General features: G+C 44.2%; 1 protein-coding gene across 1 annotated transcript in view; it reads left to right on the top strand.

Annotated features, from left to right (window-relative positions):
* The window catches only part of LOC135245221 (myoferlin-like), a 47,581-nt gene that overhangs the window by 18,295 nt on the left and 13,635 nt on the right, over positions 1–15,651 (top strand). The window contains exons 10-32 of the mRNA XM_064318139.1: positions 205–255; positions 487–517; positions 1,304–1,419; positions 1,772–1,898; positions 2,278–2,352; positions 2,465–2,475; positions 2,875–2,943; positions 3,128–3,171; positions 3,628–3,710; positions 5,433–5,557; positions 6,107–6,220; positions 6,663–6,840; positions 6,996–7,120; positions 7,372–7,481; positions 8,136–8,328; positions 9,385–9,540; positions 10,065–10,203; positions 10,785–10,882; positions 13,187–13,303; positions 13,727–13,829; positions 13,942–14,081; positions 14,785–14,949; positions 15,211–15,298. Coding sequence (XP_064174209.1) covers positions 205–255; positions 487–517; positions 1,304–1,419; positions 1,772–1,898; positions 2,278–2,352; positions 2,465–2,475; positions 2,875–2,943; positions 3,128–3,171; positions 3,628–3,710; positions 5,433–5,557; positions 6,107–6,220; positions 6,663–6,840; positions 6,996–7,120; positions 7,372–7,481; positions 8,136–8,328; positions 9,385–9,540; positions 10,065–10,203; positions 10,785–10,882; positions 13,187–13,303; positions 13,727–13,829; positions 13,942–14,081; positions 14,785–14,949; positions 15,211–15,298 — 2,458 coding nt within the window. The remainder of the gene's footprint in view (positions 1–204; positions 256–486; positions 518–1,303; positions 1,420–1,771; positions 1,899–2,277; positions 2,353–2,464; positions 2,476–2,874; positions 2,944–3,127; positions 3,172–3,627; positions 3,711–5,432; positions 5,558–6,106; positions 6,221–6,662; positions 6,841–6,995; positions 7,121–7,371; positions 7,482–8,135; positions 8,329–9,384; positions 9,541–10,064; positions 10,204–10,784; positions 10,883–13,186; positions 13,304–13,726; positions 13,830–13,941; positions 14,082–14,784; positions 14,950–15,210; positions 15,299–15,651) is intronic.

The following is a 15,651-nucleotide window of genomic DNA, read 5'->3' as shown; positions in this document are numbered from 1 at the left end:
AAGTTTTAAATCTGTTTCTGTTAATATGAGCCGGACAATGAGCTCGCAAACCTTATCTGTTGTCCAAGACTATGATTCATATCCCTGCACTAACGCAGCCTCTTGCTCTGGCCCACTCTGAATTCATGAGGAATTTGTAAATAAGCCGAGTCCTGGTTTGATCCGTAAAGCTATACCTGACCGTAACCTTCTCCCCTGCTCCAGGTGTATGACTCCTTTTCCCTGAGAGCGGACAGCTTGATGGGAGAGTTTAAGGTATGTTACCTGCCCCCCAGTCTCCCTTCGGTCATTAATATCTTTCACTAACTACCGTCACTGGCTTCCCTGTAACGTGGTCTGTAGGGTGTAAAATAGTCACTGGTTTTCACATAGTACTGTGTGGGCTGTAGGGTGTAACATAGTATGTGTAGGTATGTATAGGTATGTATAGTTGATAATATATATATAGTCATTTTAAACTTTTAAAATTCATTTTTCTCTCTGCAGCTGGATGTTGGCTATGTCTATGATGAACCAGGTATATATGGGTTTGAATTCAGCACATTGCATTGAGGAAGTCTTTTTTTTTTTTTTTTAGTATTGATAAATTATTAATTCCTTAATTTTGTAAATACATATTTTTGTTGTGTGTATGCTGTGTGTGTGTGTGTTGAAGACAATATCTGTGCCAGGATTTTAAAAGAAATAAGCAGCTTAAAGGCTACTCTCCTAACTCGTATAAAAAAGGTGATAAGTGTTCTATAATTATTCAATATTATAGAAAAATTTAAGTTACGAAAGAGGTTAAGTTCATTGAAATATGAATATTGCTGATCCTGAAAACAATAACTTTGTTGAAAGCTTTACCAGAGAAGCGGTTACAGATATGCTTATGCCCAAATACATCAGATGGACAGAATATTTTAAGGGCTGTTGAGATAAGAAATAGAGAGGCACTACAAACATTACAAAACATAAGACATAAAGGTAGGAAAACAAAACTTAAGATACTTAATCTCTTCAGGTTGAGCAAAAGGAGACTAAGGGTGGATTTGATTGAGGTTTTTGAATTCATATATGGGATTAAATATATTATGTGAGCTGCAAAAGATTTTTCATGTTGTGTTCTGTCAGACAAGGGGGCATATGTGGAAACTTGCTAAAATAAATTCCACATGGATACCAGGGTATGCATACAGGGTATTCAAGTTCAGGCTTGAAGCAGTGCTGGATACTCCCTAGTAGGTAAATGGTGAGCTTGGATGGGTTGTGGTGTACTTATGTGTGTACCTTTTCTCATGACCTTCCATTGTGTGCGCACAAGCTCATGCTATCCTGAGGAAGTGGCTTCTCATGGGCAATGCCGACGACTCCAGCTCCGGAGCCAAGGGATACCTCAAAGTCAGCGTGATGATCATGGGGGCGGGAGATGAGCCTCCGGTACAGCCTCCCTCAACCACGCTGCTACACCCATCCTCCCTGTTACAACAGACTATACCCACCCTACCTGCCACACCCACACCCTCACACAGACTTCCACAGAGACTGTCTGCTACACACCCATCCACCCACTCTCCTAACTACTGATGTGTCAGAGAACCATAGTTTAGTCTGCATGTGTAAATACATGTGCCAATATAACGGCTGCGTATTTATTAACAGGATAATTACAAGGTCTTCATTACGTAGCTTTTTCGGAGTGATCCATAGTGCTCTGAGGCTGGTGGAAGGTGTTCATGCTGAAGCTTCTGAAGTCTGGGTCATGTGACTCCTGTGATGTCATCGTGTACAGATGGAGAAGAAGGAAGCTGATGACGAGCAGGACGACATCGAGAGCAACCTGCTGCTGCCGGCTGGAACCAGCCTGCGATGGGTCACTCTGACACTGAAGGTGTACCGGGCTGAGGACATGCCACAGAGTACGAGCCAAACACCCTGAACACTGCTCTCACTGTTCACTGAACACTGTTCCCACCCTGAACACCGCTCTCCCCCTGAACACTGCTGTCACTCTGAACACTGCTCTCCCCCTGAACACTGCTGTCACTCTGAACACTGCTCTCCCCCTGAACACTGATGTCACTCTGAACACTGCTCTACCCCTGAACACTGCTCCGACTCTGAACACTGTCTTCACAGCTCAAAAATGGTTAGATAAATATAATAGTTATTCATTATTCCTTCTAATTTGAATAACACATTTTAAATAATTCTTAGGCTGCTGAAGAGGTATAATAAAAGGATGTCAAAAATATTTTCAAATGTGTAAGAGTCTGACGTGTGTTTGTCTTATTTCAGTGGATGATGCTTTTGCTCAGACAATCAAGCATGTATTTGGAGGAGACGGTGACAAGAAAAACAGGATCCATTTAGGTTGATTGCGGCAAGTATTCTTCCTGTGAATGGTAATGACTGCATTTATATGCGTTTACAAAGGCTTACATTTCTCTCTTCGCCAAGCAGTAGGTGGGTTGGGGTTTGCCAGACTCGATGCAGGTTGACGCACCTCCGACTGCCGAAATCGTTACTCGAGCCATGCCCAGCTAGGTGTTGCATGTAGTATGCACATGCACCCTTGATACAGCTGCCCATGTTTTCAAGCTATCACACCAATATAGACACATGAAAATCATGTGGATGTACACTTACAGCATATAGAGCGCTAACTGTATCGTACTGTATTGTAAGTAGCTACAGGTAAATTTGCTTGGTAAAAAGCTGCTGCTAAACTTGTTAGCAAACAAACAGAAATTTTGCTAACAAATCACTAGTTCTTTAGTTAGCTAGCGCTGACCACTACAAATGATGAATTCAAATAGACTGAATAGTGTATCTCAAGCTATGTAAACAGTATCGTGCTAGGTTTCTAATAGTTTGTGTTGTTTCATTGTTTAGATCTGTACAAAAATAATAGAGAAAAATGCAAACCCAGAATGGAACCAGCGGATCAATTTGCAGGTCAAGGTAAGAGGAAGAAAACTCTCTGAATATCTGTGAGAATAGATGTTTCTTTCAGTGTCTAAAGGATTAATATTCTATCAGGACAGAATATGTATTATTAGATATTCGCATGAAACCAGCATAGGTATAATCATATTGTAATGTTATCAAAACCAGAAGAGACTTATTTTCATTTTTGTTAATGCAGTTTCCATCAATGTGCGAACGCATCAAGTTGACAGTTTACGACTGGTAAGTGAATTTTTCAGCAGGCTGCATGTTAAAGTTAACCAGTGTAATATCCTGGCAGAAAAAAAAGTATTTACATTTTTTTTTACCTAATACAAATGTCTTGGATGACAAAAAAACAAAAAATGTGAAAATATTTTTAAAAAATACTATTCCTTTTATTTTTATGGAATGGCCCTTTTAGTGTGGGTTTCAGCAAAGTAGAATACTGTATATGGTTCTTGAGATTAAGAACAGAGACTCATGTTCCCTACAGGAGACAAAAATGCATTGGCAGGCCTTAGGAGGATATAGCACTCAGTTGTAGTCTGTGTTGGAAGTGGGGGGTCAGGGAGAGGGCAGGGGTCTGAAGAGGAGGATTCCGGAGCGGGAGAAGAGCTGTGTTAACTGTAAGCACAACATGGCCCTGCAGCGTTGGATAAACAGTACTAACTGCAGGCCACTTAATCTCTCCTGCAGGGATCGGCTCACCAGGAACGATGCCATAGGAACCACCTTCTTAAACCTGACTAAAATAGCGTCCTCTGGTGGCGAGATTGACGGTAAGGCCCTGTCGTGGAAAGTCAGTGTGTAATCAGCGGTGTGCAAATGGTAATGACAAATGTGAGGCAAAAAATAAAATATGCATATAAATGTGAATACTGTCATTTGAGCTGTTCTTGATTGACATGCATCGTTTCTTTCTCTCGAAATAGACTCATGTTCGGGCAATGAGGCTGCACCAGGACCTGAAGGTTCATATAGTGGCTGCCCAGTTCTTTTGCATGAAATCCAGCGCTAAAACCAGTTATATGCATGGTGTAAAGTGAAAAAAAGCTTCATTCATGCAAATTGCTTGAAAAATAATGCCAGTTCAGCTGCGTAATTATTTGTGAAAACAGTCGCAAGGAGAGAAAGCGAGCACAATATATGTGGAAATAAATTTTCAGCTGGCAGTTTTGGTCCACAAAAACCTTATTTGTCACCTGGAATACAACTCGATTTTAGCACTGGGTAAATTTTGTGGTTTATAGCTTATAGTGTGCATAACCGCTTGTGTTGTCCGCACTGTGTGTCTGTCAAATTAATCATTGCAAAGTATTACATGCCATTGAAAGAATTTCACCAAATGAAAGGACAACTCAAAATGTAGTTGAAATGGGTAAATATTAATATCAGATAGTGATTAGATAGAAGAGGAAAGTGCTGTGGCCCTGTTGAATAGTTTTTTGTTCCACTTTCACTGTGGAATGGCTACCTGCAGACTGTGCCACAAAGGAGTTATTCTCTTGAGAACAATGGCATCAGTAAAGCAGTGGCACTCTGTGGGTTAAGCATATATGTTGTGAATTAGTGTACACAGTACAATTAATCACATAACCCCTGGTTTTATGCTGTTATGCTTACGCTAACCTCTAACCTTCCCTCTGCTGTGCTATGGAAACTGAGGGTGGTGATAATAAGTATGTGCGGGGTTGCTCGGTGGCTCATCCTGTTAAGACACCGTTCTAATGCTTGGATGGGCCCCATGGTTTGGGTTTGATCCCAGACCACACCACTGCCAACCAACTGTGGCTGGTAGCCCTGGAGGGGCTAGTTGTTGGTGGAATCAGTCAGGGTTCCAGGTTTATTAAAGGTCAGCGGTCTACGATCCATGTCTCACTGCTCTCTAGAGACCCAAACACCCCCCCCCCCACACACACACACAATGATTGGCCTTCATAAATATAATTGGACATTCAAAAAATTCCGGGAAAAAGCATTTACATTTTTTTTAAATATTACGTGTGGAGACCAGTAAAATGGCATTGGCCTGTTTCTTTTCCTTCAAACGTGGCACTGAGACATTTGTTTTTGATGGTCATGTATGATAACAAGCCCATGTAGTTTGCATTCTCCTTCATTTACATTTGTGAGGAGGTCCTATGCTAGATTATTATGGGACCTGAATGGTTTGCTTGTGTTATTTGCTGAATCCTTGGTTCCATAGTTAAGGTAGTAGTATGCAGACTAACTTCACAGGCGAAGCTGTTATATTAACTTGAACCTGCTATTTCAGTTTATTATGACCTAAGGTATTCTACATCCTTTATGTAATATTTCTCATTTCCTTGTGTGATTGCGATGCATGCTTACATGTGCTTATGCTGTATGTGCTTCAGTTAACCAAGCCCAGAAAACAGTACTAACAGACAGATCCTGGACAGCATGTGATCTAACCAAAAACTCACAGTTCTCACCCACTTCTAGCCCACTCTATAAAGACCTGCCGCTGTGATTCGCAGGGAATTCTGGGATTTCGGAGGTGGGGTTCCTGCCAGCGTTTGGTCCCTGCTACGTAAACCTCTATGGAAGCCCCAGAGAATTCACTGGCCTCGCAGACCCGTACGAGGACCTCAACTTTGGGAAGGTACGCTGGCATACGATAATGTGTGTTTGCGGTAGAATCCATTCAAGGGAATTCAGTTTTCTGCTGGGAGAAAGAATCGTACTGACAAACAATTCCAGGACGTCATACGTCTTTGTGAACCAGGCGTAAGTTTTATAAAGCAATACACTTCATCTTTGAGTACTCAGTGAACTTCTGATAACTGACAGACCACGAGAGTGCTCTTTGTTATATACATTGCTATGTAAATACTTTTTTGAGTATCTTTACAAACCTAGCCCTGACATAAATGTAATGCTATAATATGCCGTGCAATGCTGTGATATAGGACTTACAATACTGAAGCTTTTTATCTATATAAAATATATTTTTCTCATAGTCAGGGATTTCATTGTCACGTCAGAGCCACCACCAGTTCATATTTTTCAAGTTACCACCAAAATGCAGCTGCTTAGTGATTGAGAACATAAAAAACTAGAATCCACACATTTTCAACATTCTAACATCCCGCCAAATATTTAACATTCCGCTATGGTGTGCTTTTAAAAATGAGGAGTCTTTGTTTGACAGGGCGAAGGGGTGGCCTACAGGGGAAGAGTTCTGGTTGAACTCACCACCCAGCTGGACGCCAAAGCTGAAAAGAAGATTGACGACATACCGAGCGACGACATCCTTGTGGCTGAGGTAAAGGCATCAGGTGTGGCGCGTTGTAGCATCTCAGGGGAAGACGCTGGGAAGACGTGTGGAACCCTGCTGGTCACTGGGAGATGACGGAAGAGTGGATTCTTTTTTCTGAGATTCATTCCGGAATGTTGGTTGTTTCCTTTCACAAGCAGCTCGGCGGTTACACAGTAGCTTAACTCATGTCTGGCCTCATGGAGATACAACACACTGAAAATATGTAGAAATAGAATATATCACAATGTTTGCAACGCTTCAGAATGTATGGGCAAACATTGAAATTATTGCCACTTTCAGATACTGCAATATATATATATTTTAAACATACACTGCTGTGAAATATATTTACTGTTGTATCTTTAAAAAGGTGCACATACTGTATGTAAAATATATTGCAGTATGTTCCTTTGCCTCACCGGTGGGCTCTGGGCGTCTCTTCTTGCAGAAGTACCAGCGGCGCAGGAAGTTCTCTCTCTGCGCGGTGTTCCACAGCGGGTGCATGCTGCAGGAACCTGGGGAACCCATCCAGTTCGAAGTCAGCATCGGAAACTATGGCAACAAGCTGGACTCCACGTGCAAGCCCCTGGCCTCAACAACCCAGTACAGCTGCGCCGTGTTCGATGGTGAGAGCGGGAGCAATTAGCCTGCCAAAGAAACAAAGAGACTGTTAATTGCATTTGTGTAATGACATCATTTGCGACGCAGTTTCGTACTGTTTCAAATGATACATCTTTGATTTTCTCTCATGGAGCGTCTATTTAATGCCCTTTTTTAATAGGAAATCACTACTATTACTTGCCCTGGGCCAACACAAAACCGGTTGTCATCATCACGTCTTTCTGGGAGGACATAAGCCACCGTTTAGAGTCTGTCAACGTTATCCTGTACATTGTTGACCGATTGGTAAGAGAACGTGGCATCTACTTGATAGCGCTATCCATGTAATTTGTTTCTTATATACCAAAACTACAATTCTAATAGAGGTAGAAGTATGACTATATGACTTGCGTCCCAGACACAAGGACAGTTATGTGTATTTACAAAGCCTTAGATGTCGTTTTCATCCATTCCAACATCGTATAAAACGCACCGTTCATCCGTACAGCTGTGTTTTCCTCCCAATGCGTGCTTTAAGGTTTGGTTTTTGGTTTCAGGAGTCCAACATCACCTCCCTGAAGACGGCCGTTTCGGCTAAAGTTCCTGAAACTCGCCTGGCCGAGATCTGGCTCAAACTGATCAACCACTTGATTGAAGACCTCAGCAGGTAAAGCACAGACGGTGGCAGCTTCAAACGAGCAGTTTGATCAGTGACAGTTGGTAACCGAGCTGATTAACGAAAGACGTGTTGATAATAAATTAAGTTGATTGATGACAGCCATTGATGGCTGATAATTTGGCTGAAGACTTGAAATGATTTGTTCATTTGGCTCACACCTGGCTTTTTGTTCAGTTCTAATTCCAGTTTGTGCAATTTCGCAGCTACTTGCAAAATAATGAGCCTTTTTAACGCAGACTGTGTTGAAAGTAACACAAAATGTGTTGTCGTTAACTAGACATCGGAGTTGTGTAAAAAAAAAAAAAAAAAAAAAGACACGTTATGTGTTTTTAACACATCTGTGCATGAACGTGGCTGCGGTCCCAGATGATTGGCCATTCCAAATTGGGTTGGGAACTGGACATGCTATGCCTCACAACTTTCAAATAAAAAAATTTCATTCAAATTAAAAAAATAAATTAAAAAAAGAGAAAGAAAAGAAAGAACTGTTTGTTCAGCCACGTTTACTTACAGTACGTCGCTTTGGATAAAAGCATCTGCCAAATAAATGTAATGTAAATGTAATGTTCGTGAAGGACGGACCACTATCAGGTGGATGCCATGGTTCTGTTGATCAGAGGCCACGCCCTGTGCTCCTTCCAGCTTCAAAATGCCGGAGCTGGAGGGCAGGGCGAACCTGACGGCCCTGGACCTGCAGCTGAAGAAGATGCGGGACAGCACCCTGGGGACCATCCAGCAGGAGGCCGAGAACATGAAGGAGGCGGCCACCGACGTGCTGGCCACGCTGGGGGACATCGAGGACTGGCTGGACAAGCTGCAGCAGCTGGCCGACGAGGTTCGGCCACCGTGGCTTAACGAGCTGTGCTCAGATATGCTTTCACATGCCAGGGCCCAGATACGCTCCAATACTCAAATAAGATCTTATACAAAAACACTTAATTTAAGGGCTCTGATACGCTCCAATACTCAAATAAGATCGTATACAAAAACACTTTATTTAAGACCCCAGATACGCTCCAATACTCAAATAAGATCTTATACAAAAACACTTTATTTAAGGGCCCAGATACGCTCCAATACTCAAATAAGATCTTATACAAAAACACTTCATTTAAGGGCTCTGATACGCTCCAATACTCAAATAAGATCTTATACAAAAACACTTCATTTAAGGGCTCTGATACGCTCCAATACTCAAATAAGATCTTATACAAAAACACTTAATTTAAGGGCTCTGATACGCTCCAATACTCAAATAAGATCTTATACAAAAACACTTTATTTAAGGGCCCAGATACGCTCCAATACTCAAATAAGATCTTATACAAAAACACTTTATTTAAGGGCCCAGATAGACTCCAATACTCAGTTAAGCTCTGGTACAAAAGCACTTCAATTTGCTTGGAAATGTAGAGGCTCAAATGTACTCCACTACTTGAATAAGCCCTGATACACAAGCGCTCACGTTTTCTTTGATATGTACAGACTCAATAGGTTCAAAGTCAAATATTCTGCAATACACAAATAAACTCTTAATACAGTAATAAGTGCTAAAATGTGCTTTCATATGCTCTTTCAATATACTCTGATAGTCAAACACACTCCAGTACTCAAACACACTATTTGTGCTACTGCTTTCATGTAATTTCAACATGTCAATGTTACTACTTTTGTGTGACAAATGTACAATTTGTGTGTTACAAAGGGAGACTTTTAACACAGACTGTGTTGAAAGTAACACAAAACGCATTGTCCTTAGCTAGATATGGATGTGTGTTTAAAAATAGACACATTGTGTGTGTGGTTTTTTTTTTTTTTTTTTAACACATCTGTTTTGAGAGTGTACCAGTTCCTTGTTCCTGAGTTGTTACGGATGTGTTTCTTCCTGCAGCCCCAAAACAGCATGCCGGACGTGATCATCTGGATGCTGAGGGGGGAGAGGAGGGTGGCCTACGCGCGAATCCCAGCCAATCGGGTCCTGTACTCCACCCTCAGTGAGCAGGCCATCGGAAAGCACTGCGGCCAGACCCAGACCATCTTCATGCAGGTACGGTACCTTACCTGCGGACTACACAACTGCAATGAGAAACAAACTGTTTTGACATAGGCACATAGTGTACACTACACAGCTTCAATGGGAAAGACGGTTTTCAGATAGGTATGCCATGTGCACTACACAACTACAATGGGAAAGACTGTTTTCATACAGGTACCATAGAGTGGAATGCACAACTGCAATTGCAAACAGACTATTTTTCATATAGGTACCTAGTGTACACTGCACAGCTGTGGCTGGAAACAGAATGTCCATACAGGTGCATACCACTGTCATCATTTTCCCCAAAAACTCCTAAAACTGAACCCTTGGGTCCCCCCCCCCCCCTTGCCCCCACCCCCACCGATGTCTGGGGCAGCTGTTGTCCTTGTCCGTTCATAAGATTCACCTCTAAGGACTGACGATGAGGTCTAAGGCCAAAAGGCAGATTCAACATTAACCTATTTTATGCTGTTACACTGTGCGCTCTGTGGAGTTTTAGCTTGCTTTTTCTTTTTTTAAAAATATTTTTTAAGTACCCCATGGACAAAAATAAAGGTCTGAAGGTTCCGGTCCAGCTGCGGGTGAACATGTGGCTCGGGCTGTCCGCGCACGAGAAGAAGTTCAACAGCTTTTCCGAGGGGACCTTCAGCGTGTTCGCAGAGATGGTGAGAATCATATCCAAATAATACAGTCACGATTATACATCATTATATCAACACGCCGTCCCCCAAATAAAACAAAACCCTACTGAGTGATTTTACCAGGCAAGGTCATGTAATGTGTGTACTGCGGTGATATTTATTTAGAAATTAGTATTCTGTGTATTGTGTGTTAAAAAGAGCCACATTAAATGATGGACTGCAGCGCAATAGTGTCTTGGGTTTGCAGTGGTGCAGTGTTATGCAGTGTATTTTGTTTGCAGTGGTGCAGCATACTAGAGCTTGTTGTTTTTTTAGTGTGCAGTGTTGCGGTCTGTTGTGTTTGTAATGGTGCAGTGTTGGGTTGTGTGTTTGGTAATGGTTGTAGTGTTGGATGTGTTTGGTATGGGTATTAGAATGTTGTTTGTAATGGTGAGTGTGTATGAATGTGCTGTTTTGTGTTGGTGCATGTTATAGAGTTTGTATGTCGGTATGTGCATATTATGGATATTGCGTTGTGTGTGTAGCTGTGTGGTGCAATCTTCAGGTTTCATGTGGCATATGACAATTATGGCAGTTTCGTGGTAATGGTGGGCACGCTTGGGCTGTGGCCAGGACCGGCCCAGTTTTACGGAAGGGGCACAGCTGAGTGGCGGCACATTCTCTGCTACTGGGAACTGGAAGGGCGGAGTTTCCTGCCCGACCGGGAAGGGGTGAGGAGTTTTGTCGAACCCACGAGGTGGGATTTTGTCATACTCACATGACTGGACACTGTTCGAAATGCTATTCACAAACCTTCTTAAATTATTCTAACTTTTGTAATCATCCAACACCCCCCCCACTCCCATACAGCACCAGACAGTAGCAAGTAGCATAAAACACATAGCTCATGGGGCGACATAGCTCATGAGATAAGACCGATTGACTGGCAGTCGGAGGATTGCCGGTTCAAACCCCACCCTGGGCGTGTCGAAGTGTCCTTGAGCAAGACACCTAACCCCTAACCCCTAACTGCTCTGGCAAATGAGAGGCATCAATTGTAAAGCGCTTTGGATAAAAGCGCTATAGAAATGCAGTCCATTTACCATTTACATACTGTAACAAAGAGTCAGCATGAAACACATGCAGTTACAAAAAGTCAGCATTAAACTGGGTTTTGGGTTTCTCTGCAGTAATGATTTATTATGAGTTGAAGGACTGTTAAGAAATCCCCACACCCAGAACACAATCGGAGGAAACAGACTTTTCTGGAATTCCCTTCAGTGTGTCAGGGGCTGGTAGGCCTGTGTATAACCTGCACTCCACTGCTGAAATCATGAACATTGTTGAAAAGGTTCATTAATGCTCTCCTTGTGTTTATCCTGTTGCTTGACTTTCTGGTCTTTTCCCCTCTACGTCAAACTCCCAAATTTTGTGCGTGACAAGTGTGGCACAGTGGGTAAGGAACTGGGCTTGTAACCGAAAGGTCGTAGGTTCGATTCCCGGGTAAGGACACTGCCGTTGTACCCTTGAGCAAGGTACTTAACCTGCATTGCTTCAGTATATATCCAGCTGTATAAATGGATACAATGTGAAGTGCTATGTAAAAAAAAGTTGTGTAAGTCGCTCTGGATAAGAGCGTCTGCTAAATGCCTGTAATGTAATGTAATAACAAGTGATTTTGGGGGGGGGGTGGGGGTGAGGGGAACTTTCTTCCTCTTGGCACACAAACTCTAAACTGTGTGATAACACTGCGGTCCTTACAATTGACGCCATTTTCCCAGGAGTTAACAGCTGAGCGGAGGGAGGCCATAAAAACAATATGAAAATTGCACACACATTCGTCACTGTTTTTTCCTCTGTCCGTCTAGAATGTGAGGCGACTTCAGAAAATGGGGCTGTTTCCGTGCCAACGTTGCTGTTGGCACCACGTGATCGTTAGAGGCGCACACATACCTGTCAAAATAGTTAGCCGCTTGTTTCGGAATGAAAACTTGCACACTTATGTTGCGAAGAATAGGTTATATTTTACTCTACTGTTATGGTTACTGTTTCAACTCATAGATCTTTCACCAAGAAGCACTGTATATTGTGGTCTGTATACAAACAAAACTGTAAAAAAAAATTACGGATTGCGCTCGGCCTGCTCCGTCATCCATCAACTCGTGAGCTCCGAGAGAACTGCATTAGTTCAGCCCATTTTTATAAAATTTTTTCCCCCTTTTCATCCCAATTTGGAACGCTCCAATAATGCCACAGCTCCTTACAATGGCCCACGCTCCTGAATCAGGAGGGCACAGACGAGCATTGTGCTCCCCTCTGAAGCGCATGATATCAGCTGCTGCCTTTTACCACACTTAAGATGCTTTGGGCCTGATTCGCTAAGACCTTTAGCATGTGCAAAAACCTTTTTAGCAATGATTGGTCATGGGATTTGTTTTGCACCAAACATTGGTTGCGTTATTTTGCATATGCTAAAAGGTTTTGCATATGCTAAGAGGTTTTTAGTAAATCAGGCCTCTTTGTGTGCAACTTAACACATGAACTTGCAAGCACACAAGTGACCAGTAGGGGTCCCTTTTGCCCAGCCAAATGAAACCCTCCCATCCCGGGGCAATGCCAAATTCAACTGTGTGTATCCCCGTGGGTGGGCAACCACAGTCCAGTTTCTATACGGGACCATGTGGCCCATCCATGAACTAGAACAGGATCAGCTTCCCGGCTGCCATGCTTAATCCATTTCTGGTCCCTTTAAGGTATGAGATCATAAATATGTGATTAGAATTCTCTTAACCGATCATTCTAATGCCGATGTAACAATCACAAATGGTAATTGAAAACAAACAAAAGGAGTTCTAGAACACTGACTTTTTAAAATAAGAGTACCGGGCGAAAATTTTTAATAAAAAATTCCACAAAACCTGCTCTTCAGAAGGGTTAATCTGGCACCCTGACCAGCAGTGATCCCCGGTTGAGTGGGCCGGTGGCCCTAGAGTTTGGCTTCTGCAGGCACCGAGCATGTCTTACCCGTGTGAACCAGGTTGCTGACGGAGGCGGACGCGGGACACACGGAGTTCATGGACGAGGTGTTCCAGAATGAGACGCGCTACCCCGGAGGAGAGTGGAAACCGGCGGCAGAACCCTACACGGACGTGGTGAGGAAACCGCACCTGCCCTATCGCACTCCACCAAAGACACAACATTTCCCCTTAACCTTTGCGTTGTCCTCAGAGGGAAAACATTTACCTTTCCTGAGTTCAACCACAGTGAAATGAGTGTCCGGCTGTTTCTACATGAAAAATATTGATTTAAGGTTTAAAATTCAATGAAGAGGCTTTATCACTGGGGGGGGGGGGGTCAGAAAAGGTGGGTCATTTTTGACCCTGTGGACACGGGGTGCATACATAGTATGAAGACGACACAAGGGTTAAATCTGACTCTTAACTTCATTGTGAACTGTGCTGCTTGGCCTTTAGGGTGTAATAGTCAATGGCTGTCTTGTAGCACCGTGTGGCTTACAGCGTATAAAACAATCATTAGAGATGGACAGGATTGTAAGGGCCGGTGGTGATTTGCAGAATGGAGACAAGGCACAGAGCCCAGACGAGATCGAGTGCCCTTCTGGCTGGAAATGGGAGGACGAGTGGAGCTACGACACCAACCGAGCCGTGGACGAAAAAGGTAAAAAAAAAAAAAACACTTAAAACCCCACATTTAGAAACGTGTCAATGATTTACATATTTTGATATATGTGACATATTTGTTTGGCCTGTTTGTGTGTGTGTGACTCCAGGTTGGGAGTACGGGATAACAGTCCCTCCCAATGACAAACCCAAGTCCTGGGGTCCCGTGGAGAAGATGTACCATGTGCACCGCCGAAGGAGGATGATTCGGCAGCGGCGGAAGGTGGCGGAACCCACCACCCCCTCAGAGGTGAGAGGAGCAAGCTTCCTGTGGGCGTGGCTGTGCTGTGGCTGAGCTTCCTGTGGGTGTGGCTGTGTTGTGGCTGAGCTTCCTGTGGGCATGGCTGTGCTGTAGCTGAGCTTCCTGTGGGCGTGGCTGTGCTATGGCTGAGCTTCCTGTGGGCGTGGCTGAGCTGTGACCGAGCTTCCTATGGGCGTGGCTGTGCCATGGCTGAGCTTCCTGTGGGCGTGGCTGAGCTGTGACTGAGCTTCCTGTGGGCGTGGCTGTGCCATGGCTGAGCTTCCTGTGGGCGTGGCTATGCTGTGGCTGAGCTTCCTGTGGGCGTGGCTGTGCTGTGGCTGAGCTTCCTGTGGGCGTGGCTGTGCTGTGGCTGAGCTTCCTATGGGCATGGCTGTGTTGTGGCTGAGCTTCCTGTGGGCGTGGCTGTGCTGTGACTGAGCTTCCTGTGGGCGTGGCTGTGCTGTGACTGAGCTTCCTGTGGGCGTGGCTGTGCTGTAACTGAGCTTCCTGTGGGTGTGGCTGTGCTGTGGCTGAGCTTCCTGTGGGCGTGTCTGTGCTTCTTGTGGGCGTGTCTGTGCTGGGACTGAGCTTCCTGTGGGCGTGGCTATGCTGTGGCTGAGTTTCTTGTTGGCGTGGTATTGCTGCAGTTGTGCAACTGAAGATTGGAAATACTCACCATGGTCCTGCCTTCTGTGCCCCTATGGACCAACAGAGAAGAGGGCCTCTGGAGGGCTGGGAGTACTCCTCTCTGATTGGCTGGAAGTTCCACCGGAAGGAGCGCTCGTCTGACACGTTTCGGCGCAGACGCTGGAGGAGGAAGATGGCTCCCTCTGATCGCTTGGGCCCGTCCGCCATCTTCAACCTGGAGGGGGCGCTGGTGAGCTCTTAGCGGAGCCCCAAACGACCTGTATAATTATGTCTGTACAGTAAAACCTCAGATGTTACTAATACAGATGTTTCATTCTGTTGTACCCCAGTGTTATAAATACCAGCTTTAAAATGGCGTTCTCTTTTACTGCACAGGCGGGCAGTTAATTGTGTTTGCTGGAATTTGCGCTCACGGTAGTTTCCTGAAAAATGTTGACACAATGGAAGATGTGGACAGTGCACTCAAGGCCCGCCATTGTGTATTATTCAGGGGATTGATGATGAGGAGAAGGGCTCCAAAAAAGACCCGACCAAGCTGTTCGGTGCCAACACGCCCACTGTTTCCTGCAGCTTTGACAGTGAGTGGCCAGAACGAGAGCCAGCTGATTAAAAGCTGTGATTGTGTCTCCGGGTGCACATGTGCACTCAGAGAGGCAATCACAGCCCCGTCACAGGAAGGAGATGCAGAGGTCCCCCCGCCTGCGGCCCCTTCCTCTGGACACACATACATTACGCAAACGCACGCACATACGCACACACACATACACACACTCGCACGCACACACTCGCACGTATGCACACACACACACGCATATGCACACACTCAAACTGACATCACTCACACACTGGTGCACGTGTGCACACATACAATATTTCTCTCTCTCTCTCACACACACACACACACACACACACACAAAACACACATGCACAT

Source organism: Anguilla rostrata, chromosome 18, assembly GCF_018555375.3.
Source record: "Anguilla rostrata isolate EN2019 chromosome 18, ASM1855537v3, whole genome shotgun sequence".
NCBI classification, from domain to species: domain Eukaryota; kingdom Metazoa; phylum Chordata; class Actinopteri; order Anguilliformes; family Anguillidae; genus Anguilla; species Anguilla rostrata.
This window is presented reverse-complemented; position numbering and strand designations above follow the sequence as displayed.